At 38.4% G+C, this 27,636-nt stretch overlaps 1 protein-coding gene across 2 annotated transcripts in view; it reads right to left on the bottom strand.

Annotated features, from left to right (window-relative positions):
- The window catches only part of SNX25 (sorting nexin 25), a 247,905-nt gene that overhangs the window by 35,424 nt on the left and 184,845 nt on the right, over positions 1 to 27,636 (bottom strand). For both annotated transcript variants that reach the window (XM_072624146.1, XM_072624147.1), the window contains 5 exons: positions 22,354 to 22,485; positions 18,671 to 18,943; positions 15,489 to 15,653; positions 8,519 to 8,650; positions 5,589 to 5,729 (listed from right to left, as the gene is read on the bottom strand). In XM_072624146.1, coding sequence (XP_072480247.1) covers positions 5,589 to 5,729; positions 8,519 to 8,650; positions 15,489 to 15,653; positions 18,671 to 18,943; positions 22,354 to 22,485 — 843 coding nt within the window. The remainder of the gene's footprint in view (positions 1 to 5,588; positions 5,730 to 8,518; positions 8,651 to 15,488; positions 15,654 to 18,670; positions 18,944 to 22,353; positions 22,486 to 27,636) is intronic.

The raw sequence follows: 27,636 nt of genomic DNA, 5'->3' as shown, positions 1-27,636 counted from the left end.
CTGACCCTTACAGACAGAGAGAGGAGAATTCTAGATGTGCAAGAGTCAACTGATTTAGCACAAAAGTGGAACTATGGAACTATGGAAGATTCAGAGGCAGTGGGGGTTCAGCATCATGCTGGTAATTTAGAGAAATGACACAGTGGGATCCAGAACAAAGATGGAAGTCACTAGGGATTCAAAAAGGTGCTTCCTGTCAGTAGCTTGTGGGAAGTTTCAAAAACTGAGAACAGGAGAAAGACGAGAAGCTCACCTGGCTAGAGGTTTAGTGTTCATATAAAACAACAGGGGAGGCATAGAAAAAAAGATCTATTTTTTTCTTTTATGTCTTCGATTAATCTATTTTTTTTACATTTTCTCAATTTTTCCCAAATCCATTGCATTTCCTGGCCCATATTTGCACTAAAGCAGTCATCAATCCTTTTACTTGGTAATACTTACTCTCTTGTTACTTGGTAATACTTACTCTCTTATTACTTGGTAATAATTACTCTCTTTCTTATCCTTTTCCAAGCAATTCGATTTAACAAATGATTATTTGCAGATCGATATTTTTTGTCTTTATTTTGGGGAACGTTTTTGGTCTGTGTTTTCCTTCACAGCATGACTTACGTGGAAATGCATTTTGCATGACTACGCATGTATAACCTATGTGAAATTGCTTGCCTTCTCACTGTGAGGGAAAGGAAGGGAGGTAGAATTTGGAACTCAAAATTTGAAAAAAAGAATGTTAAAATTGTTCTTACATTTGAAAGGAGAATAAAACATTAAATAAAAAAAGATTATTAAAACACCTAATTTGTGTAAAGCACTATATTAGGTGCTGGGGATCAACACAAACAAACAAACAAAAAAGCCCCTTCCCTCAAGGAGTGGAGTATCTACTGGGGAGAAAGACCTCGATGTGCACAAGTAACTGACATAAGGGAGAGCAGACAACTAAAAAAAAGAAAGAGGCTGGGCAAGCTCCTGGGAGAAATTTGAGGAGGGAGGTCTCACTTTTACCGAGTGCATGGGGAATAAAGAGAAAGAGGAAGGGGTTGTCAAAGAAAGCTTCAGAAATATGGTAACACTTGCATTGGACCTGGAAGGAAAGGTCAGACTTGAAGTAGCTAGGTGGAGCCATAGTGCAAAGAGTGTTGAGCCTAGAGTTAAGGAAGACCTGAGTCCAGCCTCAGACTCTTTACTAGCTTTGGGATCCTGGGCAAGGCACTTAACACCTCTGTCCAACTCAGTCTCCTCATCTATAAAATGAGGGTAATAATAGCACCTACCTCCCAGGGTCATTGTAAGAATCAAGTGAGATAATATTTGTAAAGTGCTTAGCACAGCCCTATATAAATGTTAACATTTATAAAACAATTATATATTTTATGTATAAAAAGTACATTATATATACAAATATATATTATATATCAAATATATATCAAAATACATATTATATATCATTATAAATACAAATATATACACACAAAGTATATTATGTTGACATATATAATATATAATACAGTATAACATACTATACTATATACTACATAATATATAGCATAATATATTTTATATATATAATATATATTATTCCATTATTAAGAGATCAAGATGGTAAGGCGTCTACTCTGGGCTTCAGGAACTCCACGCCTAAACAGAGGCATGGAGGTAAGGCAAGACCAAAGCATGGAGGGTTTTCTCTTTTGGCTAGACCACAAAGGACCTCAAGAGAAGTAGTATGTGATAAAGCTGCAAAGACAGGTTGGTGAAGAGCACTGAATGCCAAACTCAGGACGTCATCCTTTATTCAGTAGGTAACAAGAAGTCACTAGAAGGTTTTTTTGGAGAGAAATAGCAGGATAAGACTTGTGATTCATTCAAAGCACTTGGATAATGGTAAGAAAAAGGAACTGGAGAAAGGTCAGACTAGAGACTGAGGAGGGTCTGAGCAGGAACGGTTATATTAGGACCGTGACTGATGCTGAATTGCTGCTTCTCTACAGAATTTCCCCAAATCCCAGCCCTAGCTTCAAGAGATTCCCAATTCACATCTGAATGCCTTTGTCTTCCATTATCCCATGCCTATAATTCATATCCACTTTTCTTGTACTTAAGAACCATTCTTTCATTTCTGCCTATTCATGATTTGAGTACTTAGGCAACAACTGGAAGAAAACCGGAGAGGCAGTTTCCCGACTCCAAGGCCAATGGACATGGACAATCAATATCAATTACGAATAAAGCTATCAAGGCACTTTTGTAAAGCAGCCAAGGCAGGGAGGAAAGCTGAAATTCTCAAAGTTTAGAAGCCAGAGTTCATGACCAGGTCACTCATTTCCAATACTTGCAGCTTCCTTAGTTTTATTGGTATGAACCCTTCTTATAATAAGAGTGCTTGGCCCAGCTTCATGACTACTTGGTGACTGATTGGCTGACACAAACATTGACACAGTAACCCTTTCACACTTCAGTAGATGATTTGGTGCTGGTTAAAATATTCAGTGGTTGGCAGTCAACTTTATAGCATAAGACTCCGAGACTAAGTAAGGACAGACTTTGGACAAAAATATTGGGTTCATAATAAGCATTTCCAGATTGGTAGAAACTGTCACAGCTTACACTCTGCTGGAACAGCCTTCACCTAAACACCATGATGAGGTACCTGTGTAGAATCTGGATATTTAGACCAGCTACTGGAGAAGCCCACCTGAATGTTCATTTTGTAAAAAAAAAAAAGAAAAATATTCCAGCACTTAAATAGTAAAACAGCTGGGTGGTGTAGTGGATTAAGAACTGGACTTGGAGTCAGAAAGATCTGAGTTCAAATCCCACCTTAGACACTTGCTAACTATGTAACCCTGGGCAAGTCACTTAACTCTCTAGAAACTGTTTCTTCATCTGTAAAATGGGAATACTATTGGCATTATTTGTAAGGAACAAATGGGATAATGTGCCAGACACTTTGCAAAACTTTAAAGCTCTATAAAAATGACAGCTATTGTTATTTTAAAAAAACTATTTTGAATTTGTCAAAATGAAATGCAAGGTTGTTAAAGAGAAATCTACAAAAAACAAGATGCTTTCTTTGATGATTTAGGTATCAAATACACCTGAGCATCCTTGCTTTTGAGTCAGAAAACCCAGGTTCAAGTCTCATCTCTGAAATTTACTGTGTGCATGACCTTGGCTGAGTCACTTAAACTCCTTAGGCTTTCCTCATTTGTAAAATGAAGGGGTTGGCAGAACTCCCAGATGAGGAAACTCTCTACCAAAGAAGATCCATATTGTCTCTAGAAAGAAGCTGTCCAAACTACAGAGAAGTTAAACGACCTGTCCATAGTCACACAGTCAGAATGAGTCAGAATCCAAGTCTTCCCATTTCCAAGTCAGCTCTTTATCCATCATCATTATGACTCAAACATGGGAAAGTCATCCTGAGGACAGTTAATGAAAGAAGTTACAGATGATACTGCAGACCCATAAGCCATTGCTCTTCAGAAAAAGATGAAGAATTAAGAGTCCCGCATGTCAGAAAGGGGTCTCATGTGCTCAACATTACAACCGAAAGGATCTTCTTAATATCCCATAAAAACAATGTGGGGTCTTTCATCCCCCACCTAGTCTGGGAGGGGACTCCCATCTCTGCTTCATCTTAGATTCCCAAACTCCCTTCAATGTGTCCCCTCAACCCCCAAATTACTCTGAATTTACAGAGTTGTAGTTTGCCTACATTTTATAGTTGCTTATCTGGGTACATTTTGTGTTCCCCACCCTCACCTGCCCCAGGTAGAATGTAAGCTCTGGAAGCAGAGACTGCTTCATTTGTGCCTCTGCACCCCCAGTGCATGTCACAGTGTCTGGGGACACAGTTGGCATTTAAATGCTTTTCGAATTGAAATTTGCTTATCTTCGAAAAGCGGGGAGGACAAACTGCACAGGTCAGGCTGGTCAGGGTAGCAGCAGTAACTGGCGAGACAGGATGAGAAAAATCAATCCCTTTGCAGCCATGCCAAAGAAAACAGGATTTCCATGGCTGTCAGTTTGGGTTTATATAAATAGGGACTTCTGCCAGACCAGTTTCATTTCCTCCTATGACAGAACAACAGACTCTAAAAGACGATGAACAGATATAATTTATTTTCAATTCAATTAAATGCAACAGAACAAACGTGAAGTAAGCATCCATGATGTGCACGGCACTGTGGGTTCCTCTGTTCTAAAGACAAAAAGAGGAAACGTAAGATAATCCCTGACCTCAAGGAGATATGAGTTAAGGTCAACAATAACAAGAGAAAAGGAGAGAATCAAAGTTCTCTGCCAGAGTTTGAGTGGAGAGATCATTTTCATTTGATGGAAAGCAAGGAAGATGTGGGGCAGTTAGGTGGTGCAGTGGATAGAGCATCTGGCCTGGAGTCAGGAAGATCTGAGTTCAAATCCAGCCACAGACACATACTAGCTGTGTGACCCTAGCCAAGTCACTTAACCCCTATTTCCTCACTTCCTAGTTTATAAAATAGGAACACATTGGAAAAGGAAATGGTAAACCAGTCTAGTATCTTTAAGAGAAAACACAGTGGACAAAGTCCAAGATGTCAGGTAGAGTTGGACACAGCTAAACAAAAATCACATGTCTTACAGAGTGGTTGTCAAGAGAAAGTTGTATAAAGGCTTTATAAACTTAAAGCATTATTTATATGTGAGTTATTATTATAACTATTCCTGCAGAGGTCTAAATGCATTTAGGGTTTTCTTGGCAAAGATAGTGGCGTGGTTCACCATTTGCTTCTCTGACTCATTTTACAGATGAGGAAACTGAGGCAAACAAGGTGAAGTGACTTGCCTAGGATCACACAGCTAATAACTGTCTGAGGGCAGATTTGAACTCAAGAAGATGAGTCTTCCTGACGTGTGTTTAGGGCTTCACCCAAAGTAGGAGAGATTGCAACTGAAGAGATGGTAGAAGAATGGTTTAATAGGGTCATAAGACCCTGGATTAAGAGGCACAGTGAACAGAGTGCTGGGCCTGGAGTCAGAAGGACTCGTCTGCCAGAGTTCAGATCTGGCCTCCGACACTTCCTAGCTGTGGGAGTGGGACAGGTCACTTAACCTCTATGTGCCTCAGTTTCCTCATCTGTAAAATAAGAACACCTGTCTCCCAGGGTAGGTGCAAAGATGAAGTAAGATAATAATTGCAAAGTATTTCACAAATTGCAAGGCACTATAACAAACGCCAGTTACTAGCAATATTACTATTATTGTTATATGTGTTCCTGAGGAAAATGAAAGGGCTTTTTGTCCTTGCAAACTTTCAAGCTAAAAAGAGGTCCCATGTAGTTTAGTTTTGAAAATGGAGAACACCCATGCGGTCTCAAAGTCCCTAAATTACCTAATTTTCAGAAGCTTTCCTTTCAATACCAAATTTCCTAAATGTCATGGTGAAAACATCATCATTCCAGGGCATTTAATGAAAGAAGAAAGGTTAATTTCTCTCAGTCTCAGTTTCCTCCCCTGTAACGTGAAAGGGTTGGACTGGACGCTATCAGGGGGCTTTTTCCCCCTCTCTACCATTCCAGGACTCAAAGTGTCCCAAGAATCCATACCTCGCTGAGCTTCCGGTGCAAATTCTGAAACTCACTGAGCCTCCTGGGAACTGTCCAGTGCTTTGTTTCACCCCCTCCGACTTCTTGCAAGCTGACCATGACAAAGTAGCAGGGCATTTGCTCACCATTTTCTTCTAAAACCTTGAAGAAAATGAAACTGTAAATCAAATGTAAATGACTTCTCTTTGGATAGTTATTTTAAAAAAAAGGACAGTAAAATCATTAGTTTTATTTGCATGTATGTCAAACTGGGTTGTCAAGGGCCTCACTCATTTGACTTCATGAGTCAAAAACATCTGACTTCCAGTCTCATGAAATCATTTTTTCATTAGCTGGTCTGCTTTCCAGCCCAGAATCGATAGCTCATTTCCATAAATGTCCCATCTGCATATTGGACCAACATGCCCTGTATTACATGTATGATAATGAAACATATGTGACACAATAGTCTAAATAATGTTGAGTATGGGAATGGGACAAAATGTTTGGTTGAATTCCATCCCTAATGAGTTGTCAAATGACTTGGTCATGGATTCATAGGCAAATGACCTTTGTTCTTAGTCCCTAGAGGTGTTCAATGAGACAACTGCTAACCACGTTCCCTTACAAGTTGCAAGAATTGTCCAGTTCGCAAAAAAAAATAGAAAAAAAATGCATTTTATGAATATCTGCCAGGTGTCAATATTGGGAAAGGGAGAGGACTGGCTCTGAGATTTCAGTGATGTAGGAGGGATCTCCCAGATGAGAAAATGCCCTCTACCACTGTAGGTCAGCATATTCTCTGTAACTTATACTATTAGAACTGTTTCTAATATTTTTATAACTATATTTCAATACAATCGGTTTCCTTTGTAATTATATGTACTTAATTTAGCTCTCCAGTTTGAAGGCTAGCTCTTTATTCATTATATAATGCATATGAAATTTATTTCAATAAGATGACAAGGGAGTGAGGTAGGAGAAAATGTTTGGGGTGTAGTATAAAGAATCCCAGATCCAACGGATGATAGGATCTAACAGCTGCGTGTTCTTGGGCAGATCCTTAATCTCTCTGAACCTCAATTCCTTCATCTGTAAGATGGGGAGAATAACTCCTCTTAGTATTAAACCTTACCAGATTGTTGTGAGGATAAGCCTTAAGACACTACCTAAACCCCAGGTAGTACATCTATCATTACTTCCTCATCTGTAAAACAGGAGGAAAATATGCCCTACCTACTGTAGAGGATGGCTGTAAGGCTCATGTCTAATACCTAGTTATTATTCTCCACCAACACACACACACACACACTCATGGTGAACTCCTGTTTTAGCATCCCATAAGTCTGATCTTCCTGGCCAAGCAAGGTCAAGAGGTTTCCACCACAAAATGCAAAGGTTTTCTGAATCCCCTGGTCCTTCTGAAAGAACTCCACTGTGTCCTATCTCGTCGTGCTGTGGAAGGATCACTAGCAGATTCAAATCCCATCCCCAGCATTTGTTACCTATATGACTTTGGGAAAGTAGATTAATCTCCCTGGGTTTCAGTTTCCTCCTTGGTAGAATAAAGGAGCTGGAATACATGGTCTCTTAGGTTCCTTCCAACTTGAGATGTCTGAATCTATGGTAACTTCAGGTTTCCCTTGGTTTTCTCCAAAAGGTTAAAGAGGTAATCAGATAAAGTAGTCTGCTTTATTATTTAAATTTTCTAATGTAAGACAGTAAAGCCAGGGACATGGCTCCAACACCCAGCTGACACACATGTATTTCTAGGGTAGACTTCTGGAGACTATGTCTTTCCTTTGTTATCTAACCCTGATTCATAGCTCGAATGGTGGGGTTTTCAGGTCAGGTAAAGGGAGGGTAGCAGACCCCTGTCTGCCATTAACTAGGGCAGACAGAAACTTAAAGCCCACTTCAAATCACAAGATACTGGCAGCCATCAGAATGACCAGCCCTGTGATAAGTAACAAGGGTGGTGTACAACCAGGGTTGACTTTCCCTGAAACAAAACCCTGTCTCTCTGTGTATTGATGAATAGCTGAACAGATGGGAAGGAGAATCTGCACAAGGACCTAGAAAAAGTGAACAGAGTGTTAATGGAGAGAAAAGATACCACACATTCCCCAGTCTGCTTTTCCTATTTCACCAGAGAAAAGTAATAGATTTAAAACATGCATACAAACTCTCTCTCTGTCTCTCTGTCTCTCTCTCTCAATCTCTGTCTCTCTCTGTCTCTCTCTGTCTCTCTCTGTCTCTCTCTCTCTCTCTCTCTCTCTCTGTCTCTCTCTCTCTCTCTCTGTCTCTCTCTCTCTCTGTCTCTCTCTCTCTCTCTCTCTCTCTGTCTCTCTCTCTCTCTCTCTCTCTCTCTCATCAGATTTCAGGCCCAGACGTAGAGACAAGAAATCTAAAGACTTTGTCTTGTTTCACCACAAGGAAGGACAGAAAAACCAGAGAGCATTTTTTGATTTTTGCGCCTTCGCCCTGAAACACTAACACATTACACACAACCAAGAGGCCTCTTTCTATTTCATTCTATGATCTCTTCTCTTTTCCCTCTTGTGGCTCCAAGTGACTCACTCCATCATATTTCAATCTTTAATGAGGACAGGAAAACAAATTGATGTTTTCAAGGACGTTAATGGGTAGACTCCTGCTAAGACTGGTGATGGATTCCAACCCGCTGGCCTCTCCTGTGAGGTGAAGGCCAGATCAGTGCCCTGTAGCTTCTCCAATGACCAACTCAGGGTTTATACGAGAAAAAAGAATGAGCAAAACAGATAGAATATGGAAGAACAGAGTGAACTTGAAGATTTATATCTTTCTCAAATGCTAACAATCCTTCAAAATAACAAGGATGGTTTAAGAAAACAAACCTCTTCCCCTAAATCAAAATTTTAAATTTAATAATAATTTTAATATTTAAAAAATAAAAAGTAGCTTCCCCTTACCTCCCCACTGTTGATGAAGGCTTTCCACATGCCGAGATTCTCACACCACCAATCTGTCCTTGCTATGTGTAGCTGAAGGTCATTGCGTTCTTTTTCTATGAGAATGATTTCTTCTTTCAACTTGGAAACAATCTGCCACAGGGAAGAGAATGTATTGTTGAGGAACTATTCTCTCAATCTACTTGATGGTAATGTGGGCAGGATCATCATGATCCAAAGCATCATGACATGATTCCTCCCTCAGTCATCCCTGACCAATAGCAAGATATCCCTCCTCCATACTCCCAAAGCAAGGAGGCAGCATGGTACAATGGAAAGTGTATTGGCTCAGGAGTCAGAAGATTTGAGTTCAAATCCCATTTCAGACCTTTGACCTTTATTATACCAAGAAGGCATGGAGGAAAGAGTCCTAGACTTGGAGTCAGGAAGATGGAAGATCAAAGCCTACCTCAGACCCTTACTAGCTGTTGTAACCCAAGGAAAGTCATAAAGGAAAGAAAAAAATAAGCATTTACTAAGTGCCTACTATTAAAGGTTGTACAAATATTATCTCATTTGATCCTCCCAACAACCATGGAAGGCAGGCACCATTATTATCCTCATTTTACAGTTAAGGAAACTTGAGGCAAACAGGATATGTGACATGCCCAAAGTCACACAGCCAGGCAGTAGTGGAGGCTAGATCTGACCTCCTCTTCCTGACCCTGGCTCAGGGCTCTATTTACTGTGCTACCTTAATGTCTCCCAGTCTCAGTTTCCTCAACTGTAAAGTGAAGATTTAAGTAAAGATGTACAATGAAGAAGGACCGACTTCAGAGGGTTGTTGTCAGGGTCAAATGAAATAACCTATGTAAAGTGACTGGCAAACTTTAATATGCTATATAAATGATAGCTACCATTATTAATTATTATGATTATTAATACTGAAAGAGGTAAAGGAGTAAGCATTTATATAGTACCTACTATGTGCCAGGCCCTATGCTGAGCTTTTTACAAATATCCTCTCATTTGATATTCACAACAACTCTACAAAGTAGGTGCTAATATTACCTCCACTTTACAGTTGAGGGAAACTAAGGTAAAGAGATTAAATGACTTGCTAAGAGTCTCAGAGCTAGTAAATATCTGAGGCCATCTTTGAATTTGTGTCTTATTCACTCTAGGCCCACTGTGCCACCAACTGCCTCTAGGCAACCTTCTCATAATTACCTGGTGAAAACATGACTAATATGGAAATGTGTTTTACACGACTGCACATATATAACCTGCATCAAATTGCTTACCGTCCTAGGAAGGAGAGAAAGGGAGGGAGAAAATTTGGAACTCAAAATGTTCTATAAAAAAGTCATGTGAAAAGTTGTCTTTATGTATGATTGGAAAAAAATAAAATACCATTTAAAAGGAAAAAAATAACCCTGTGAAGTAGGTAGTGCAAGTATTGCTTTCTCCATTTTACAGATGAGAGAACTGAGGATCAGAGAGATTAAGTAACATGGTGTAGTGCACAGAGCACTGGACTTGGAAGTAGGAAGAAATAGTTCCAAACTCTCCCCTTAGTTACCAGCTGTGGGACCTGGGCAAGTCATGCAACCTCTCTGAGGCTCAGGCTTTTCATCAGTAAAATGAAGGGGTTGATCTCAAGAGCCTTTAAAATCCTTTTTGGCTTTCAATGAACAATCCTAGAAGCCTATGACCTGACTTATATAAACATCAGTGTCACATTTGAACCCAGGGGTCTTTTCACTCCCAGACCAGTTCCCCTCCCAATACTCAATAAATTCTGTAACTTAAATGTCTAAATTTCTTTAGATAGAACTAACTCTTGCTTAACCCCAAGTTAAAGTTTAAAAAAAATACTTCAGTAAATAATTTGAAGAACTTTTTAATATTTATAATTCAAAATGAAATCCACCCCTGTATTTTAGCTTAAAGTTCTTTTAAGAAAGCCTCTAAAAAATAAGGAAAGAGTAGAAATTTTTGTCATACATATAGAAGCAAAGCAAGGATCCCCCACACCTTTCCTGGTTATCTGACACATAAGACGGTAATGACAGCAATAAGACAAGAGAAGGAAACTAAAGACATAAACACCGGGAAAGAGAAGATCACCCCCATGTGCTGATGACTTGAACACCTACTTAGAAAGCATCAGATAATCAGCAAAGAAACTAATGGAGATAATAACTCCAGGAAAACAGCAGAAAACAAAACAAACACCAATACTGTTGTCATGTCTATACTGCAATAACAAAAACGAAGAGGATATAGTAGAAGGGGATGATAATGACAAAATATATAATGTATCTGGGAGTCAATCTGAAGTTACACTCAAGACACATACAAATATAATTATAAAACAGTCTTTTGAGAACTAAATAATAACTTAAATAATTAAAGGGGCCATCCAGTACTCATTCTTGAGCCATGCTGTGATTAGAAAAATGATGATACTACCTAAATTAATTTACAGATTTAGCACTATACCAAACAAACTATCAAGAAGATACATTAGAGTTAGACAAAATAAAAGTAAAATTAATTTAGAGGAAAGAAAGATTTATAACCTTACAGGAAATAATGATTAGGTGGTGGGGGAGAGAAAAGAAATTAAACTCTCTCTATAAATGTGAGTTAGATCTATGGAAAATCCATCAACATTACATATTTCAAAGAACACAAAAACTGTGTCTTCTTGTTTCATTTGGTTTCCAGGTAACAACAGAATGACCTTTATTTATAATGTGATTAGTATTCAATCAGAATAAACAGATGTTCTCCTCAAGCTTTTCTTCTTCCTTAACTTTCCCATTTGTACCATCATCTTCCCAATCATCCACGCTTATAACTAAGGGTGATTCTTAATTCCTCACCATCTCATTGCCACGATTTTGTTGTTGTTCCGTCATGTCTGACTCTTTGTGATTACAATTGATGTTTTCTTGGCAAAGATACTGGAGTGATTTGCCATTTCCTTCTTTAACTCATTTTACAGATGAGGAAATTGAAGTGAACAGTTAAGTGACTTGCCCAGCGTCTGAAGTGTCTAAAGCCAGATTTCAAGTCAGATCTGCTTGATTCCAGGCTCTAACAATTGTGCCACCTAGCTGCCCCAATTCATCTTCTACTCAGTTATCAGTGATTTTCCTAAAGTTCAGTTATGACCACGTAACCCCCACCCCATTCCATAAACTCCAGTAGCTCCTTCTAGGAACAATTATACAATCCTCTCTTTGGCATTTAAAGCCCTTCATGACCTGATCTCTTCTGCTTTTCCAGTCTTCTTACATCGTACTTTTCTCCACATATTGTCTTCCACTGAAGCTGGCCACCATGCTATTCCTTGAACAAAACACTCCATCTTCCTACTCCATCCATTTTCATTGGCTGTCCCTTAAACTTGAAAATTTCTCCCTCCTCCTTTGCTTCTCCTGGCTTCCTTCAAGTCCCAGCTACAAGAAGCCTTTGCTATTCCCCCTTAATTCAAGGGCCCTCCCTCTCTTGATGAGCCCCAATTGATCCTCTCTACACCTTGTTGGTACACAGCTCTTTGCATATTGTCTCTCCCATTAGACTATAAGCTCTCAGGGGCAGAGACAATCTTTTGCTTTTCTTTGTAACCCCAGTCCTAAGCAGTGCCCAACACATAGTAAGTGCTTAATAAATGGTTTTTGACTCAACTATTTCTTTTGTTTATTTTTGATTTGTGTTTTTTGCTTTTTGCAAGACAATTGGGGTTAAGTGACTTGCCCAGGGTCACAGAGCTAGTAAGTATCAAGTATCTGAGGTTCTCCTGACTACCAGGGCCAGTGCTCTAGCCATTGTGCCACCTAGCTGCCCCTGACTTCACTATTTCTAAAGATTTATTCCATAGCCAAATCTGACTACAGGATAGTGATACAGAGAGATGACTCCCCTTCTTTTTGTAATCTAAATGGTCCTCTGGTGACTTGGAAGACTGAGAGAACATGCCCCCCATGAGTGCCAGACTGATTACCAGGCAGTGACTCATCCATGAAAAAGAATATGAGAGTCAGTATTCTTATGGCGACACAGGAAGCCTGGCTGTTTTAATTCTCTTGTCAGCTTGGACTGTTTATTATTAAATTATATTTCATTCACCTTTCTTTTCTGGTCCTGAATGAAGGCTACAATGCAGAGTTAGGCCCACATACTGTCTCTCTAGACTATAGCATTGAATTATCTATGAAAAGACATAAATTATTGGTTGTAAATTGTTGATGGGGGTTTTAATGTGAGAGGTTTTTGAGATCGCCTAATTATATTCCATCTATCTTTAGGCAAACCCAGCCAATGCCAAAGCATTCATTCACTATGTGTATGAGACAGGATGAGTTCTGTAGCTCAAATGGCTGGATTCAAGTCCGGCCTCTACCACATATTAATTGTGGCAAAGTTCTCTTAACCTCCCAGTTAATTTTCTTTTTAAATTTAATATTTTATTTTTTTCCCAATTACATGTAAAAACAATTTTAGTATTCTTTTTAATTTTGGATTCCAAATTCTCTCCTTCTCTTCCCTCCTCCCTCTCATTGAGTAGTCAAATAATATGACATAGGTTATACATGTGTAGTCATGCAAAAGAAAACAGACAAAAAACCCCAAGAAAAATAAAGGAAGTAAAGAAAAAGTATCTTTGATCTGCATTCAGGCTTCATTAGTTCTTCCTCTAGAGATTGACAGCACCTTTCATCATAAATCCTTCAGAACTGTCATGGATCATTGTACTGCTGAGAATAGCCAAACTATTCACAGTAGATCATCATACGATATTCCAGCTAATTTTCTAAGATTCCAAGTGAAAAATGAATTAATGATTTGCAATAATAACAGGAATTTCTATACTCGGAATTCCACTCACCAATGAAATTATGGGTCCAGGCCAAGAAATAAAAATAAAAATAAAAGTACCAGTGGTGGTTTACATATGCTTCCTGTTCAAAAACACAGAGATAGATCATACATTCACAGAAGGCCTAAAATGATTCATAAAAATATATGATAAAATATAAACTCCTTTAAGACACAGAATAATTTCTGCCTTTGTATCTCTAGCATTTAACATAGTGGGTGGCATACAGTTGGCACTTAAAAAAGGTTGGCTGATTGCTTGTAATAGTTTCCCATTCAAAGGTGCCTTTCCCTATTTCCTAGAATAGACAGGACTCAAACAGACTCTCTCCAAAAGCAGAGAGGGCCAGTGTGGAAGGAAGGTCAATGAAATATTTTAACCAGTGAAAACTCATTATTTCAATTAAGCACAGGCAAAAGTCAGAATTCATCCTGGATCACATGGCTTATCTTTGGTGTGGGAGAGGTCTGCCTGCTGATTAATTCTTAATCTTTAAAACTTCATAAGCTTCTAACAAAGTCATTTCTTTCCAGAAAATCAGCACGGTATAAGGAGAAAAAGCACTGATCTTGTATTCAGAAACCCTAAATTCTAGTCTTGGATCAATCACTTACTGTGGACAAGCAAATTTAGCTCTCTCAGTTTCTTCCTCTGTATAATAAGGATGATAATTTATACTATCTTCCTCGCTGGATTGTTGTGAGGAATTGTACTTTGCAAATCTTAATGTGATGATTCTAGGTGGCACATCAAGTGGTAACTCAAGCTATGAGAAGGAAGAAATGGTACCCAACTTAGAACCAAGAGATAATTTAGGTGAGGCAGAAAACAGTTCACCCTCTCTGCAGAAAGAGGATGAGAGTTTATGACAAGAACACACAGATAAAATATCATCAAATGAGACAATGTGTAAAAAGCTCCTCCTGACTAGAAAGACTTCGTATAAACAATCACTAGCATTTATGTGGCACTTCAAGGTTGGCAAAATGCTTTACAAATATTATCTCATTTATATGATATATATATATATGAATACAAGTTAACCTATCTGAGAAATAAGAAAAGTATAAAATATAATGACATAAAAATGAAGTCTTCAAGAGTCTCAAACAAAACAGATATGAGAAATTGATCACCTTTAAAATATTTTTTTTAAATGGAATGAGACAATGTTTAGACTTGGGTTTGAATTCCACATCTGTTGGCTCACTAGATATGTGAATGTATTCTTCATCTGTAAAATGTGATACTAGTACCCAGAATGGCAACTCTATAGGACTGTTGTGAGAATCAGATAAGATAATAAATGCAAAGGAGTTTACAAACCTCACAATGGAATGTAAAGAAAAGCCATTATTGTCAGCTACTGATATCAGTCAATCAACAAATATTTTATTAAGTGCCTACTGTGCACTAGGCACTATGTTAGGCACTGGGGATGCAAAGACAAAAGTTTATCCATCTCTGCCCTCAAGGAGTTTACATTTAACCGGGTAGACAACATGTAAACATAGTGTGTCCCAAAAGTAGTAGTACAGTTTTAAATTATTAACAGCGTAAAGCTTTAAAGTTTTAAGTGACTGAAAAATTAGTTAAAGTGTTACACTAAGTAACTAATTAAAACTACACTAAGACTTTTGGGACACCTCTGTATCGTATATACACAATATGTTCACCCCTCCCTTACTAGACTGTAAGGTCTTTGAAGGCAGGCACTTTCTCATTTTTGCCTTTGTTTCCAGTGCCTGCTATGCAATCGAGACATAATAAATGCTAGTTGATTGATATCAATAGCTGACAATAATAGCAGCTCATCGTTATTTAGAAATTTAAGATCAAAACATTTTGTGCATTTAAACATATATTGTATATACACAGATATATAATATGCATGTATATATATATGTGTGTGTGTATATATGTATACATATATACACATACATATGAATATATCCAACAACCCTGGGAGGGAGGAACTCCAGATCCTACTCATTAGCAGAAGTTAGGAAAGGCTTCCTGTTTGCACAAGCTATCAGCTTTAGCTTAGCTACCAAAAGAGCTGGGAATTCTAAAGATGAAATTGACAACTAAACCATGTACCTTCTTATCAGGTTTGGGTGCGTTCTGAATAGAGTGTAGAGCTTGCTTTTTATAATCCAGTTTCTCGTTTAATTCTCGTAGTTTGTTCACAGCATAACTGGCTTGCTCATTGATCTGATCATTGGATTCCTCCATGTTTTCCTCCCCAACTTCACCTCCTTGGCTCTAGAAAAGAAGTCATTAGAGTTTTCAATTCCAGTCCGCCATGTTGTTTAATTAATATGGCAGATCTATTCCAGGATTATCTACCAACATTACTCCAAATGCTCAGTCATTAGTACTATGGCACGACAATACAGACAGTGTCAGCAAAATGTTTTTCTTCTCTGAGGGTGAGAAATGCTTCAGAGTCCAAAGACTGGTATTCGCAGTCTCATAAAAGATGTAAATATTGAATCTTGGCCTGAAGGGATGGGAGAGTAATTACTCATAGGACTTGCCATGATATTGTCTACTTCTCTAAGGTTTAAAGCAAGGAAGCCTTGCTAGGGATGGAACCAGTGGGCTGGAAGGCTCCTCGAGTGGACCCTCTTACTAACTAAACAGAAATTTTCTATGACTCATGTTTGATATGAGAATACAGAGAACTGCCATCTTCCTGAGAGAAACATCATGGGAACTGTTATAATTTTAAATAAAATTCCCAAATCTCCTGCAGTAAGAGCTCTTCCCGAATGACTCTGCTAAATTGTATGTTAATAACATGTAGTTTGCAACTGATTAGTGGGGCATTTTACAACCAAATTAGCAGGTAGACATTTGGAATAAGTCCTGCACTGACAGAGGCATAATTCTGTTTCTCTCAGTAATGCCTGCTCATCTGGTAGATTTGGAAACTTCATATAAACCTGACTTAGGACTAATGATACACAGCAGAGCCCAGGGCAAAGCTGCCTAGACAGACTTTTGTGATTGTCTGACTCTAGCTATGGCTTGATTGCTGCATTTGATACAGTGCAAAGGGTCTGGAGCCAGAGGGACCTATGTTTAAATCCCAGCCCTGACATTTACTAGCTGTGTGACCATGGGTAAACCAAAGCAAGTCTCTGAGCCCTGACTTCTGCACATACCAACCTTGTGGGGTTGTTGTGAGCAAAAGACTTTGTAATCTTAAAGCTCTATGTTAGCATATTTTTCCCCCCATGGAATCCCAAAATCCAGATTTGAGAGGTCCTCTCATCTACTTTCTACCTGAGTGGAGATCTCTTCTACAATATCCAGCCTTCTCCTGAAGATCTCCCAAGAGAGGGGACACACTAACTCCATGAAAAACCAATGCCATTTTTTTTTTTGGTCAACTCTAATTTTTATCAAGATATTTTCATAAATGGAGCCTAAACTGGCTCTGTAATTTCTGATTAATTCTGGTTCTGCCCTCCAGCACCAAGCAGAAGATGCCAAGTTCCTCTTCTACAAGACAACCTTTCAAAGATTCAAAGACAGCCATGCCCTCTCCTCCTTGTAATCTTTTCTAGGCTAATTGTTCTCACATCTTCATATGGCATGGGGTCAAGCTCCTTCACCATTTTATTGTCACCCTAGGAATACTGTTTCGCCTTTTCAATGGTCCTTCCTAAAATGTGGCATCAGAATGGAATGCAACACTAGCCAGGGAAGAGTACTGTGAGGAAAGTGTTCTGGACCTTTAATGAAACCCAGGATTAGTTTATGAACTGCCATGTTCCACAACTGACTCATATTAAGTTTGTTGTCCAAATCATTTTCACATAAATTTCCTCCTAGTCATGCCTTACCCATCCCATCCCTCCCCCGCACCCTCGCACATTGTGAACTTGTGATACTGATTTCTGGATCCCAAGTCCAAGACTTGATATAGTTATTTCTATTCAATTTCATCTTAGATTCAATCCATCATTCTAGCCTATTGAGAAGTTTTTTGGATACTGATATACCCATCAAACAAAGAAGTTCCTCCTGTTAGTTTTGTATTATCTACAAATTTGATTATCATGATGCCTGTGGCTTCATCCAAGTCACTCATAAAAATGCTGAATAAAAGGATACTAGCATAGATCCCTCTGGCACTCTACTAGAGACCCCTGTCCAAGCTGACATAAGGGCATTAGTGATTATGTGAATCTGGTCATTCAACAAGTTGTGAATTCATCCAGAGCTGTTGTTTACCTCCTCATTCTTCACCTTTTCCAGAAGGGCAGAAAATAAAAGACCAATTACTTTGATATGATAGATTCTTGATGAAATCATCCTGATTCTTGGTGATGAATATTTCTCTTTCAAGATGTCTTTTAATTTTATGTTCTAGCATTTTGCCCAGAATTGAAGTCATGCTTACTTCCCTATAGTTTGCATGCCATAGGTTCAAGAAGCATTTATTAAGCACCTTCCATGTGCCAGGCAAGATAACTAAGTGGAGTCATGGATAGAGAGCCAGGCCTGGAGTGAGGAAGATTCATCTTCCTAAGGTCAAATCTGGCCTCAGATATTTACTAGCTGTGTGACCCTGGGCAAGTCACTTAACCCTCTTTGCCTAACTTTCTTCATCTCTCAAATGAGCTGGAGAAGGAAATGGCAAACCACTCCAGTGTCTTTGCCAAGAAACTCAAAATGGGGTCACAAAGAGTAGGACATGACTGAGAAAGAACGAACAATAACAAATATGCCGGGCACTCTCACAAGCATTCAAAGACCTCCATGACCTGGCCCTCTCCCACCTTTTCTGTCATCTTCCTCTCCCATATATTGGGCAATCCAATAAGACTGACTTCCTCATGCTTTTCCAAACAAGACCCTCCATCTCCAGACTCCACAGCTATCCCAATGTCTAGAATGTTTTCCTCTTGAATCGCTCTCCAGGCTTCCCTGAGATCTCAGTTAAAATCCTATCTTCTACAGAAAACCTTTCTTCATTCTAGTGTCTTCCCTCGGTGGTAATCTCTAGTTTATCTTGAATATAGCTCGTTTGTACTTCAGTGTTTGTTCTAGTTGTCTCTTCTCTTAGCCTGTGAGTTACTTGAGAGCAGAGACTGTCTTTTGACTTTCTTTGTATCCACAGCACTTAGAACAAAGCCTGGCACATAGCAGTAGGTGCTTAATGCATGTTTACTGACTGCATGACAGACTGAAAATTTGGCCTGTATAGGATCTGCAGTCGTGGCACATTCATTGCAGAAGAGGGCAGAAAGATAAAATGCGATACTTACTGCTTCATCCTTATCAGAAATCAATTGTGAAACACTTTTCTCTTCTTCTTTCTTGATCAATCTCTCATATAGGTCACTGACAATAAATGATGGATAATACCTGTCCTTTAGGCTCTCATAAACCTCTCCCTGAATTTTATAGAACACCTCAATGCCTTTATTTCCTACGAGGCTTTGCTGGATTTCTTTGTAAAGTGACTTTTCCACAGATATCTCCCTGCTTTCCACGAAGAAATTCTGATAAATTTCACCAACTAACTGTGGTATTTCACTCTGTAAATAAGCAAACAGGAAGATGAAGTCAAGAGAAAAGAAATTAAAGTCATTAAAGCCAAATTATTTCCTTTAAGTCTCTTGCATTTAAAAAAAAGGATAATGCTCAGTAAATAAAGATAAAAAATGATGATGATGATAATAGTGATTTTTGACACTATAGAGCTGACCTCAGAGTTAGAAAAATCTGGATTCAAGTCTTGTCCCTGGCAATGCCACTTGTGTGATCCCAGACAACTCATTTAATCTCTCAGTGTCCCAGATGATTTTCTAAGACTATAAATCATAAAACAGCTACCACTCTGCATTGGTAAAGGGAATTTCTTAATCAGGAATTTTCTCTGCCAATGAAATCATGAGTCCCTCTCAAATTATAATAATTATAAATAATGACAACCCATTTCTATAGCATGTTCAACTTTAAGGAACTTTGTCACAATAATTCAGAGAGGTCAGCAATCACTAGCTCAGTTTTACAAATGAAACTACTGAAGCTTAGAAGAGGTTAAATGACTTAGAAAAGAGAAGATGATTTTTTTTTTATTAAATAACTTAATAAAATGAAAACAAGAGACATTTCAGGATAACCGTGTCCTATTATTTAACATTAATTCGACATACCACTCGTCTCTACTTTTAAGACTGTAACTGTGTGTGTGTGTGTGTGTGTGTGTGTGTGTGTGTACGTGTGTGTGTGTGAACATAATACTGATATTCTCAGGGATATTCAATTAAGCACTGGAGAACAGTGAAAAAGAAGAAGAAATTCTCTGAATGCTCACTCATATGTGGCAAGGATGCATGTGGAGTTATGTCTACTATTTTTACAAATACACTATCATTTTTACATCCAAATGTGCCATCCAAAATGACCTTGTACAGTGCTAATGAAAACATCATACTAGTGCTGAACAGCTGAGAATTGTCTTCAGAGCCTGAGGAGTGTTCTTTTGAAAATTCAGAATGGTTGTAGATCTCAGCGCTGAAAGAAGCCCAGAATTCTAAAGCTTTTTTGAACCCTGGACCCATTTAGCAGCCTGGCCAAACGGTGGTCAAACACTTCTCAGAATAATGCTTTAATTGCAGAAGATAAAATATGTAATATTACAAAGAAAGCCAATTATATTGAAATAGAATTCTCAAAATATTCTAAAAACAAATTTACAGAACCCAAATAAAAGACCCTTGGGATAGACCTAGCCATAATAAAACAGAAATCCTCTTAGAAGGAGGTTGTCCATTGTCATTCACAAGACTTCCTGTACCTGTGCTTGTTTATTTATTCATTCAGTTATTTTTAACTTTTTTCTGAGGGGAACTCACCAACCTCTTAAAAATTATTTATGTTTAACTTTTATTATTTTTTGGGAAGGGGCAGGGGAGCTCATTATCTATTGAGGCAGCCCAGACCTACTTAAGGTAACTTTAATTGTTAGGAGGTTTTCCTTCATAATCTGCTTCGCTGTAACTCTCACTCATAGCTCCAGAGTCTGTGCTCTAGGGTAGAAAAAAGTCAAACTAATCTCTCTTTCACATGGCGGCCTCCTAGAAGCTTAAAGACTGAGATAGTGAGCCTTTAAAAAGACATTTCTTTTTCAGACTAAACTTCCCTATTTCTTCATCAGAGATTCATTTGCCGTAGCTTCCAGTTTCTTAACTAGCCTGCTTGTCATTAGATTTTTGGAACTGGCCAGAAATCACTTGGAGGGAAGTTATTCACCTCACATATAATTTAAAAATATATATAACTGAGTTAGAATTAGCTTCTTAATAAAAAATTTTAATTAGATTAAGATTTCCTATTTTAAAGTAGTCTGGTTATTTAAATAGATAATAGGCACAATGAGTCTTCATTGTAATGTGGTAGCCATTAGTATTCAATCACGGTCAGCATTAATAGAAGTATAGAGTATTATCTATACTCTAGTATATTATCCAGTTATTATCTACACTAATGGGAGATCATGGCACCATTTTACTCTGCTCAGGTCAGATAATGACAGTGACGAACGGTGACTAGCATTTATGTCATACTTCAGGAGCAGCTAGTAGTGCAATGGATAGATTACCTGGCCTGGAGTTAGGAAGACCTGCTTCAAATCTGAGCTCAGATACTTACGAGCTGGGTGACCCTGGGCAAGTCACTTTCCCCTGTTTGCTTGTTCAGTTTTCTCATAATAAGCTGGAGAAGGAAATGACATACCACTCCAGTATCTTTGCCAAGAAAACTCCAAATAGGGTCGTGAAGAGTCAGGACACTGAACAACAATTAAGGATTGTAAAGCAACTTATGAATGTTATCTCATTTTGTCATTAAAACTGTCCTGGAAGATAGATGCCATTGCTATCCCCATTTCATAGATAACTGTAACTGAAAGAGGTTATGTGACTTGCTTGATGTCACACAACTAGTAAGTGTATGAGGTAGGACGTGAATTTGGGTCTTCCTGATTCCAGTTCCAGCACTCTATCCACTGCACTACCTAGCTCCCTTTATTTAATCACCTCTTGTGTTAATTAGGACAAGCTGGCATGTATCCAGGCTAGATACTCAAGGGATTTCAAACTCTAGCATTAAAATAATAACTACTCTTTATACAGTATGATACTTTACAAATCTTGTCTTATTTTTACTCTCACAACAACACTAGCAGGCTTGTTATCACCATATGATAGATGGGAAAACTAGACAAATAGTTAAGTGACTTGCCCAGGGTCACATAGCTAGGCCATTCTGAGGTCAGAATAGAACTCAGGTCTACCTGGAGCCAAGGCAGGGTACTCGATCCACTCCACTGGCTGGTGACCTTGCATAGCCCTGCCTTATTCAAATCAAAGTCAACTGCTAGTCATGTCATCATTTCCCTGATGTCATGGTCCTCTTTGAAAACGGACAAACACAATACAACAACCTAGCTGCCAGACTGTTAGAAGGAACTGAAGATGTTTAGATTAGAAAAAAGACAAGGGGGAGGCAGCATAGCTCTTTGGGTTTTCAAAGGGTTTTCATGTAAGAAAGGATAGATTAATTCCACTTGTCCTTAAAAGGTAAAATCAGGTGGATATAGGTAAAAAAAAAAAATACAAGCAGGGGGAAAACTCTACATAAGAAAGAATTTTGCTATAATCAGGGCTGTCCTAAGATGAAATGGATTGACTTGGAAGATAATGAGTTCCCTGTCACTGAATGTCACCAAGCAAAGGCTGGGTGACAGCTTGTCAGAAATTATACAGTAGTAGTATATGTATGCTTCAGGTAAGAATTAAATCAGGGTCCCTTTAACTCTAGGAATTTTAGATTCGATGTATGATGTTTCAGTGTTTTAAATAAATCTTCTCTAGGAAACATGAGAGGATATTAATAACACTCAAACTGCTACCAAAGAGAAGTTACCACTTCCAGTAATTACCTTGTTAGCATTTTTCAGATATTCTACTGACTCCCAAAAGCTAATCAGAGCTCTCTTGTCCATTCTTTCCATATATATTCGAAAATGTTCTCGATAGGATGGATTTGCCAAAATATCCTCGAACTGAAGAATCTGTTGGTAAGGAAAAGTCAAGAGCTGAGCCGTGAATGCATAATCCTATCTTCCTTCTACTTCCAGTGTCCCCACTTAACCCATGCTTTGTTCAGCAAACAAGATCTCAAAGTGACCCATGTACAATCACATACATGACAAAGCAAATATATTGTGGTCAATTCTCTAAGTTTGGTGAAAAAGTAGTGAATATTCAAGCTGGATTTGTCCTAATTTTTCATAACTAAAGTGGAATAAATATGCTTTTTTAAAAAATTATTTTATTTTCAATAAAAATGATGACATACATGAAACTGCAAATCTATCATATACAATTTACTATTTCCTCCAAATCTAAAACAAAATTACCATGAAAAACTTTTCCCCACCTGTCCTAGAGATGGCCACCATTAGACAAAATAGTTACGTATACGTAAAATTATTCTATACATACTTCTATTTATCAATTCTTTTTCTGGATGCAGATAATATCTTTCTTCATGTCCTTTATTTTTCATTTGTGTATGTATAATAGAATGACTTAATTGCTCACAATCGCTCTTAAAACAATATTGTTGTTCCTGTATACAAAATTCTCTTGGTCCGGCTCATTTGTTTCTTCATCATTTTTTGCAAGCCTTTCCATGAAGATCTTTAAAGATCTCCTAAGATCATTAAACTCTACATTTCTTATAGCATATTAGCATTCCATCACAACCATACACCACACCCTTTGCGGTCATTCCCCCAGCTGACAGGGATCCTTGCAATTTCCAGTTCTTTGCCACCACAATCCCTGTGACCTGACCTTCTCCCCTGATCCTTCCTCAGATTTCCCATGTCACTTCATCTGACAATATTCTCTGCTCATATCTCCATCCCTCTTGTATCACCAGCTCTTTGGGAACATCTTTCCCTAACATGAGTATAAGCCACATAAAAGCAAATCTGTGCTAAATCTCACTTTGTGTCTCTAAACATTTGCTTAGCAAAGTTTGTTGAATATGTATGATGAATGATTTTTATTTTAAGTAGGATATTAGATCTTGAGTCAGAAGGGACCTCAGAAGCCACCTAGTCAAAACCCCTCATTTTACAGATGAGGAAACTGAGGAAAAGAAGTCAACTGATTTACCCAAGATCACACAAGTTTAAGTAAGTATCATAGGCAACATTTGAAACCAGGGCTTCTGGCTACATCTGAATTCTTTCCTCTGTACCATACTGCTTCCTAAATGAAGTTAGTCTTTCTTTTATGGCGCCCAGAGATGAATAAAAAGTGAACTATTTCACTGAGGATATTCCACAAACAAACACAAGGGAAAACTAGTAAATTATGAGAAAACAAATGTAGTTTATTATGGATCAATTTATTAGAAGAAATCTCTCAGATAAATCCTCACATCTCCAATGCCATATCTGAACTAGGAAGAAGGGAAAGGCTTATTTTGTCTACAGAGTACCAAGTCAATGACATAAACGGATACATGTTTGACAATTGTTTTGTTAATATTATAGCAGCTAACAAATCATCTTAAAATACTTCCAATGTGATCTTCCTGAAGGCAATTATGAGATGACAGAATGGATATAATCAACTGTTTTAAACCACTGCCAATTAAGTGAGCTCTTGCCTGATAATACATCTCTAACCTTCCACAAAGCATCCACATTATTTTTTTTCAGCTGTGTATTTCTTTTATTAACTAAATTTATTTATTTAACTTTTAACATTCATTTTCACAAAATTTTGGGTCCCTAATTTTCTCCCCATTTCTCCCCTCCCCCCACCCCAAAACGCCGAGCATTCTAATTGCCCCTATCACCGATCTGCCCTCTCTTCTAACCACCCTCCCTTCCCTTGTCCCCATCTTCTCTTTTGTCCTGTAGGGCCAGATAACTTTCTATACCCCATTACCTGTATTTCTTATTTCCATCCACATTATTAATATTCCTAAAACACAGGCTTGACCATGTTACTCCACTGTTCAAAAATCTTCAGGGGCTCCCTATGACTTCTAGATTAAAAACCAACAATTTCTTAGCCTGAATATCGAAGCTCTCCAAAATCTGATTCCTCACTTATCTTTCTGCCATTATTTTACATTACTCTTCTTTGGTGACTTTATGTTACAGTAAAACTGGCCCGTTAGCTGTTGTTATAGCTCTGTACTCCATTTCCCACCTTTTTGACTTTGACTAAGCTGTGACCCATGTCTGGGATGCTCTCCTTCCTCACCTTATCATCCTTTAAGTTTCAACTCCATTATATATAGATATCTGCCTATAGATAGATAGATATCAAGATAGATCTAGGTACATATCTAGATCTATCTAGACACACACACACACACACACACACACACACACACACATACACACACACAAATATATATTCAACTCCATTCTATAGAAAGCCTCCCATTCCCAGGATTTAGTGGTCTCTCCCTTTATACTATATCCTCCCCCCCAAGAAAATGCAAGTTCCTTAAGAGCATTATCCATTTAATTTTTGTGTCTGTACTCTCAAAATGACAGTTACGTGGCACAGTGGATAGAGCACTGAGTCTGGAGTCAGGAAGAATTGAGTTCAAATTCAGCCTCAGATACTGACTAGCTGTGTGACCCTGGACAAGTCACTTAACCCTGTTTGCCTCAGTTTCTTCCTCTGTAAAATGAACTGGAGAAGGAAATGGTAAACCACCCCTGCATCTCTGCCAAGAAAACCCCAAATAAGGTCACAAAGATTTGGGACACTATTGAAAAGACTGAACAATCACAACAAAACTTCTAGAACCCCCAATATCTAGTACAATGAACACAGTTGTGTTTAATGACTGTAGTACAATACCTATGGCTGGCATTTAATAAATATTTGTTGAATTTGATAAACTGCATTTTAAAAAAATTTTGTCTCAGCTTCTACCAACCTTAAGTGACAAAGCCATTTTTTTTTTTATTTCTCATGCCTCTTATCCTCTCCTTATGTGTAAATAATCATGAACAGGCTTTTGGGGTAGTTTGATAAACCTGTGATCTCACAGATGTTGGTATATACTCCCACGTCACAGGGAGGAGTATCTTGGGAGTACCAATGAAATCCCAACCTAGGCTCTCCATCACTATCATTCTTTAGCTAAAAGAATTGCCCACCTCACTTACTCAAGAAAAATAAAACTTCTAATTGATCTAGTTGATGAATTATTCAAGCTTCTGCTTTCCCCACTTCTGTTTTACTGAGTAATTCAGCATCTGAGCTAAGAACATGTCAGTAAGGGAAGGAAGACCGAAGAAAATTAATCTCCAAAACAAACTGGGGGGTGGGATGGAGGAAGAGGCGCTTGACTCTTGGATTGAAGTTAATGGCGACAGTAAAGCTTCTGAATGATGTAATTTTGATGGTTTGGCAACTTCAATTATTCATTTTACTCCTCTCTCCTCTTATTGTTTATAGGAGTTCATTTATATACAGCATTAAGATTTTTTAAATTGGGTCTCTCTCTTTTGCCTAGGGTGGCAGTAAAGTAGCCACTCATAAACATAAACACCATCATCATAGCATTTATGTATCACCTACTGTATGCCAGGCACTGTGCTAAGTTCTTTACAAATATGATCTCATTTGATCCTCAGAACAACCCTGGGAAGTAAGTGCTATTATTATCCATTTATAGGGGAAGAAACTGAGGCAAACAGTGGTTAAGCGACTTGTGACGAAGACCACATAGCTGGTTAGTTTCTAAGGCTGGATTTGAACTCTTCTGGACTCTAGGCTCAGCACTCTATCTACTGTGGTGGACAGACCCAACCCCACTGCCCATTGTTACAGGAACTTTGACTTGTTCTATTTCCATCCTGGGCTAGTTTGCCCTTTGTCCTAAGGACTATTTTCCTTAGAGACTGACTACATTGGTACAGTTGCTGGCTCTTTGTTCTTGAGCAGGACTACGTCATCACAGAGGTAATGGACATCAATGAGTTTTTGCTCACTACATCTCCCAAGCTCAAGGGATCCAGCATGCTCAGTCTCCCCAGGAGCAGAGATCATGGGCATGTACCTCAATACCCAATCCACTTAAGATTGATGAATGCTTATAAGCCTGCTTCACAAGGTGCTGCAGTCAAAGACCCTGGCATCTAAGAAATGGTGAACCTCTCTAGACCTGCCCTTCAGCATCAGACTTTTACATAGATTTATTATTTATTACTGTATTATTACTTATCATTATTTGTGGCAAAGGGGGACAGTTGTGTTATGTGAGCTTTCTTTGTTATCTCCCTGGAAAATACATAAATCTTTATTGTAATCCATTTTACAGATGAGAAAACTGGAATTCAAAGAAGCACTAACTATATTGTCACTAAATACAAGGTAATTGGCTTTCCCCAGGTCACACATGGAGTATATGTTGCAGCTAGGACACAAACTTAGGTTTTAGACTTCAAGACTAAAATTTGTGAGAGGGAGATATGGTGTAACAGAAAGAAAACTGTACTAAGAGTCGGGAAGACTTGGGTTCAAATCTTGCCTCTGATGTTTATTTATCTTACTAGGCAAGTCACTTGACCCTTCAAAGCCTTAGTTATCCCATCTACATAAATGGGACTAGTGAGACCTGACAATATACATCCTAGGACTGGTGAGAGACTCCAGTGTGATAATGTATGTGATATGCTTTGAAAATTCTAATGTGCTAATATGTCATTTAAAAAATTTATTACTCTACAGTGCTGTGTTCCATTTCACTCAACCACCCACCACAGCCACCTCATCATTCATCCTGATCCTGCCATGTTTCTTCCCAGTTTTGGGGCTGGGCTACCAGAAAAATAAGCAAACCAATCAACTCCTGCCCTTTGGGGAGTTAATCCACTCAGTTTTCGAGCTGCTTGATTGGCAAATAAATGTTAGCTGAGTCCATTATAATTAAACTCAGCAGACCTCCTAATTAATCCTGCTGTCCACGTCAGCCATCCTGCCATCTGCTCTGCTACCTTACGCATTCCATTCACCTCTGTTCTGTCATATTCTCTCCCTCCCCGCTGCCAACCAATCTCTCCCCCTTTCTACCTCTTGTTCTGGTTTCGATAATCAAATCAATACTACCACACTGCCATTGTTGCTGGAAAAGGCATGTTAGCTGACTATCCTAAGATTCACCTACCCTAGAC

The sequence above is a fragment of the Notamacropus eugenii genome, chromosome 7 (genome assembly GCF_028372415.1).
Source record: "Notamacropus eugenii isolate mMacEug1 chromosome 7, mMacEug1.pri_v2, whole genome shotgun sequence".
In the NCBI taxonomy this organism is placed as follows: domain Eukaryota; kingdom Metazoa; phylum Chordata; class Mammalia; order Diprotodontia; family Macropodidae; genus Notamacropus; species Notamacropus eugenii.
Note: the sequence above shows the minus strand (reverse complement) of the source record. Positions and strands in the feature narration are given on the sequence as shown.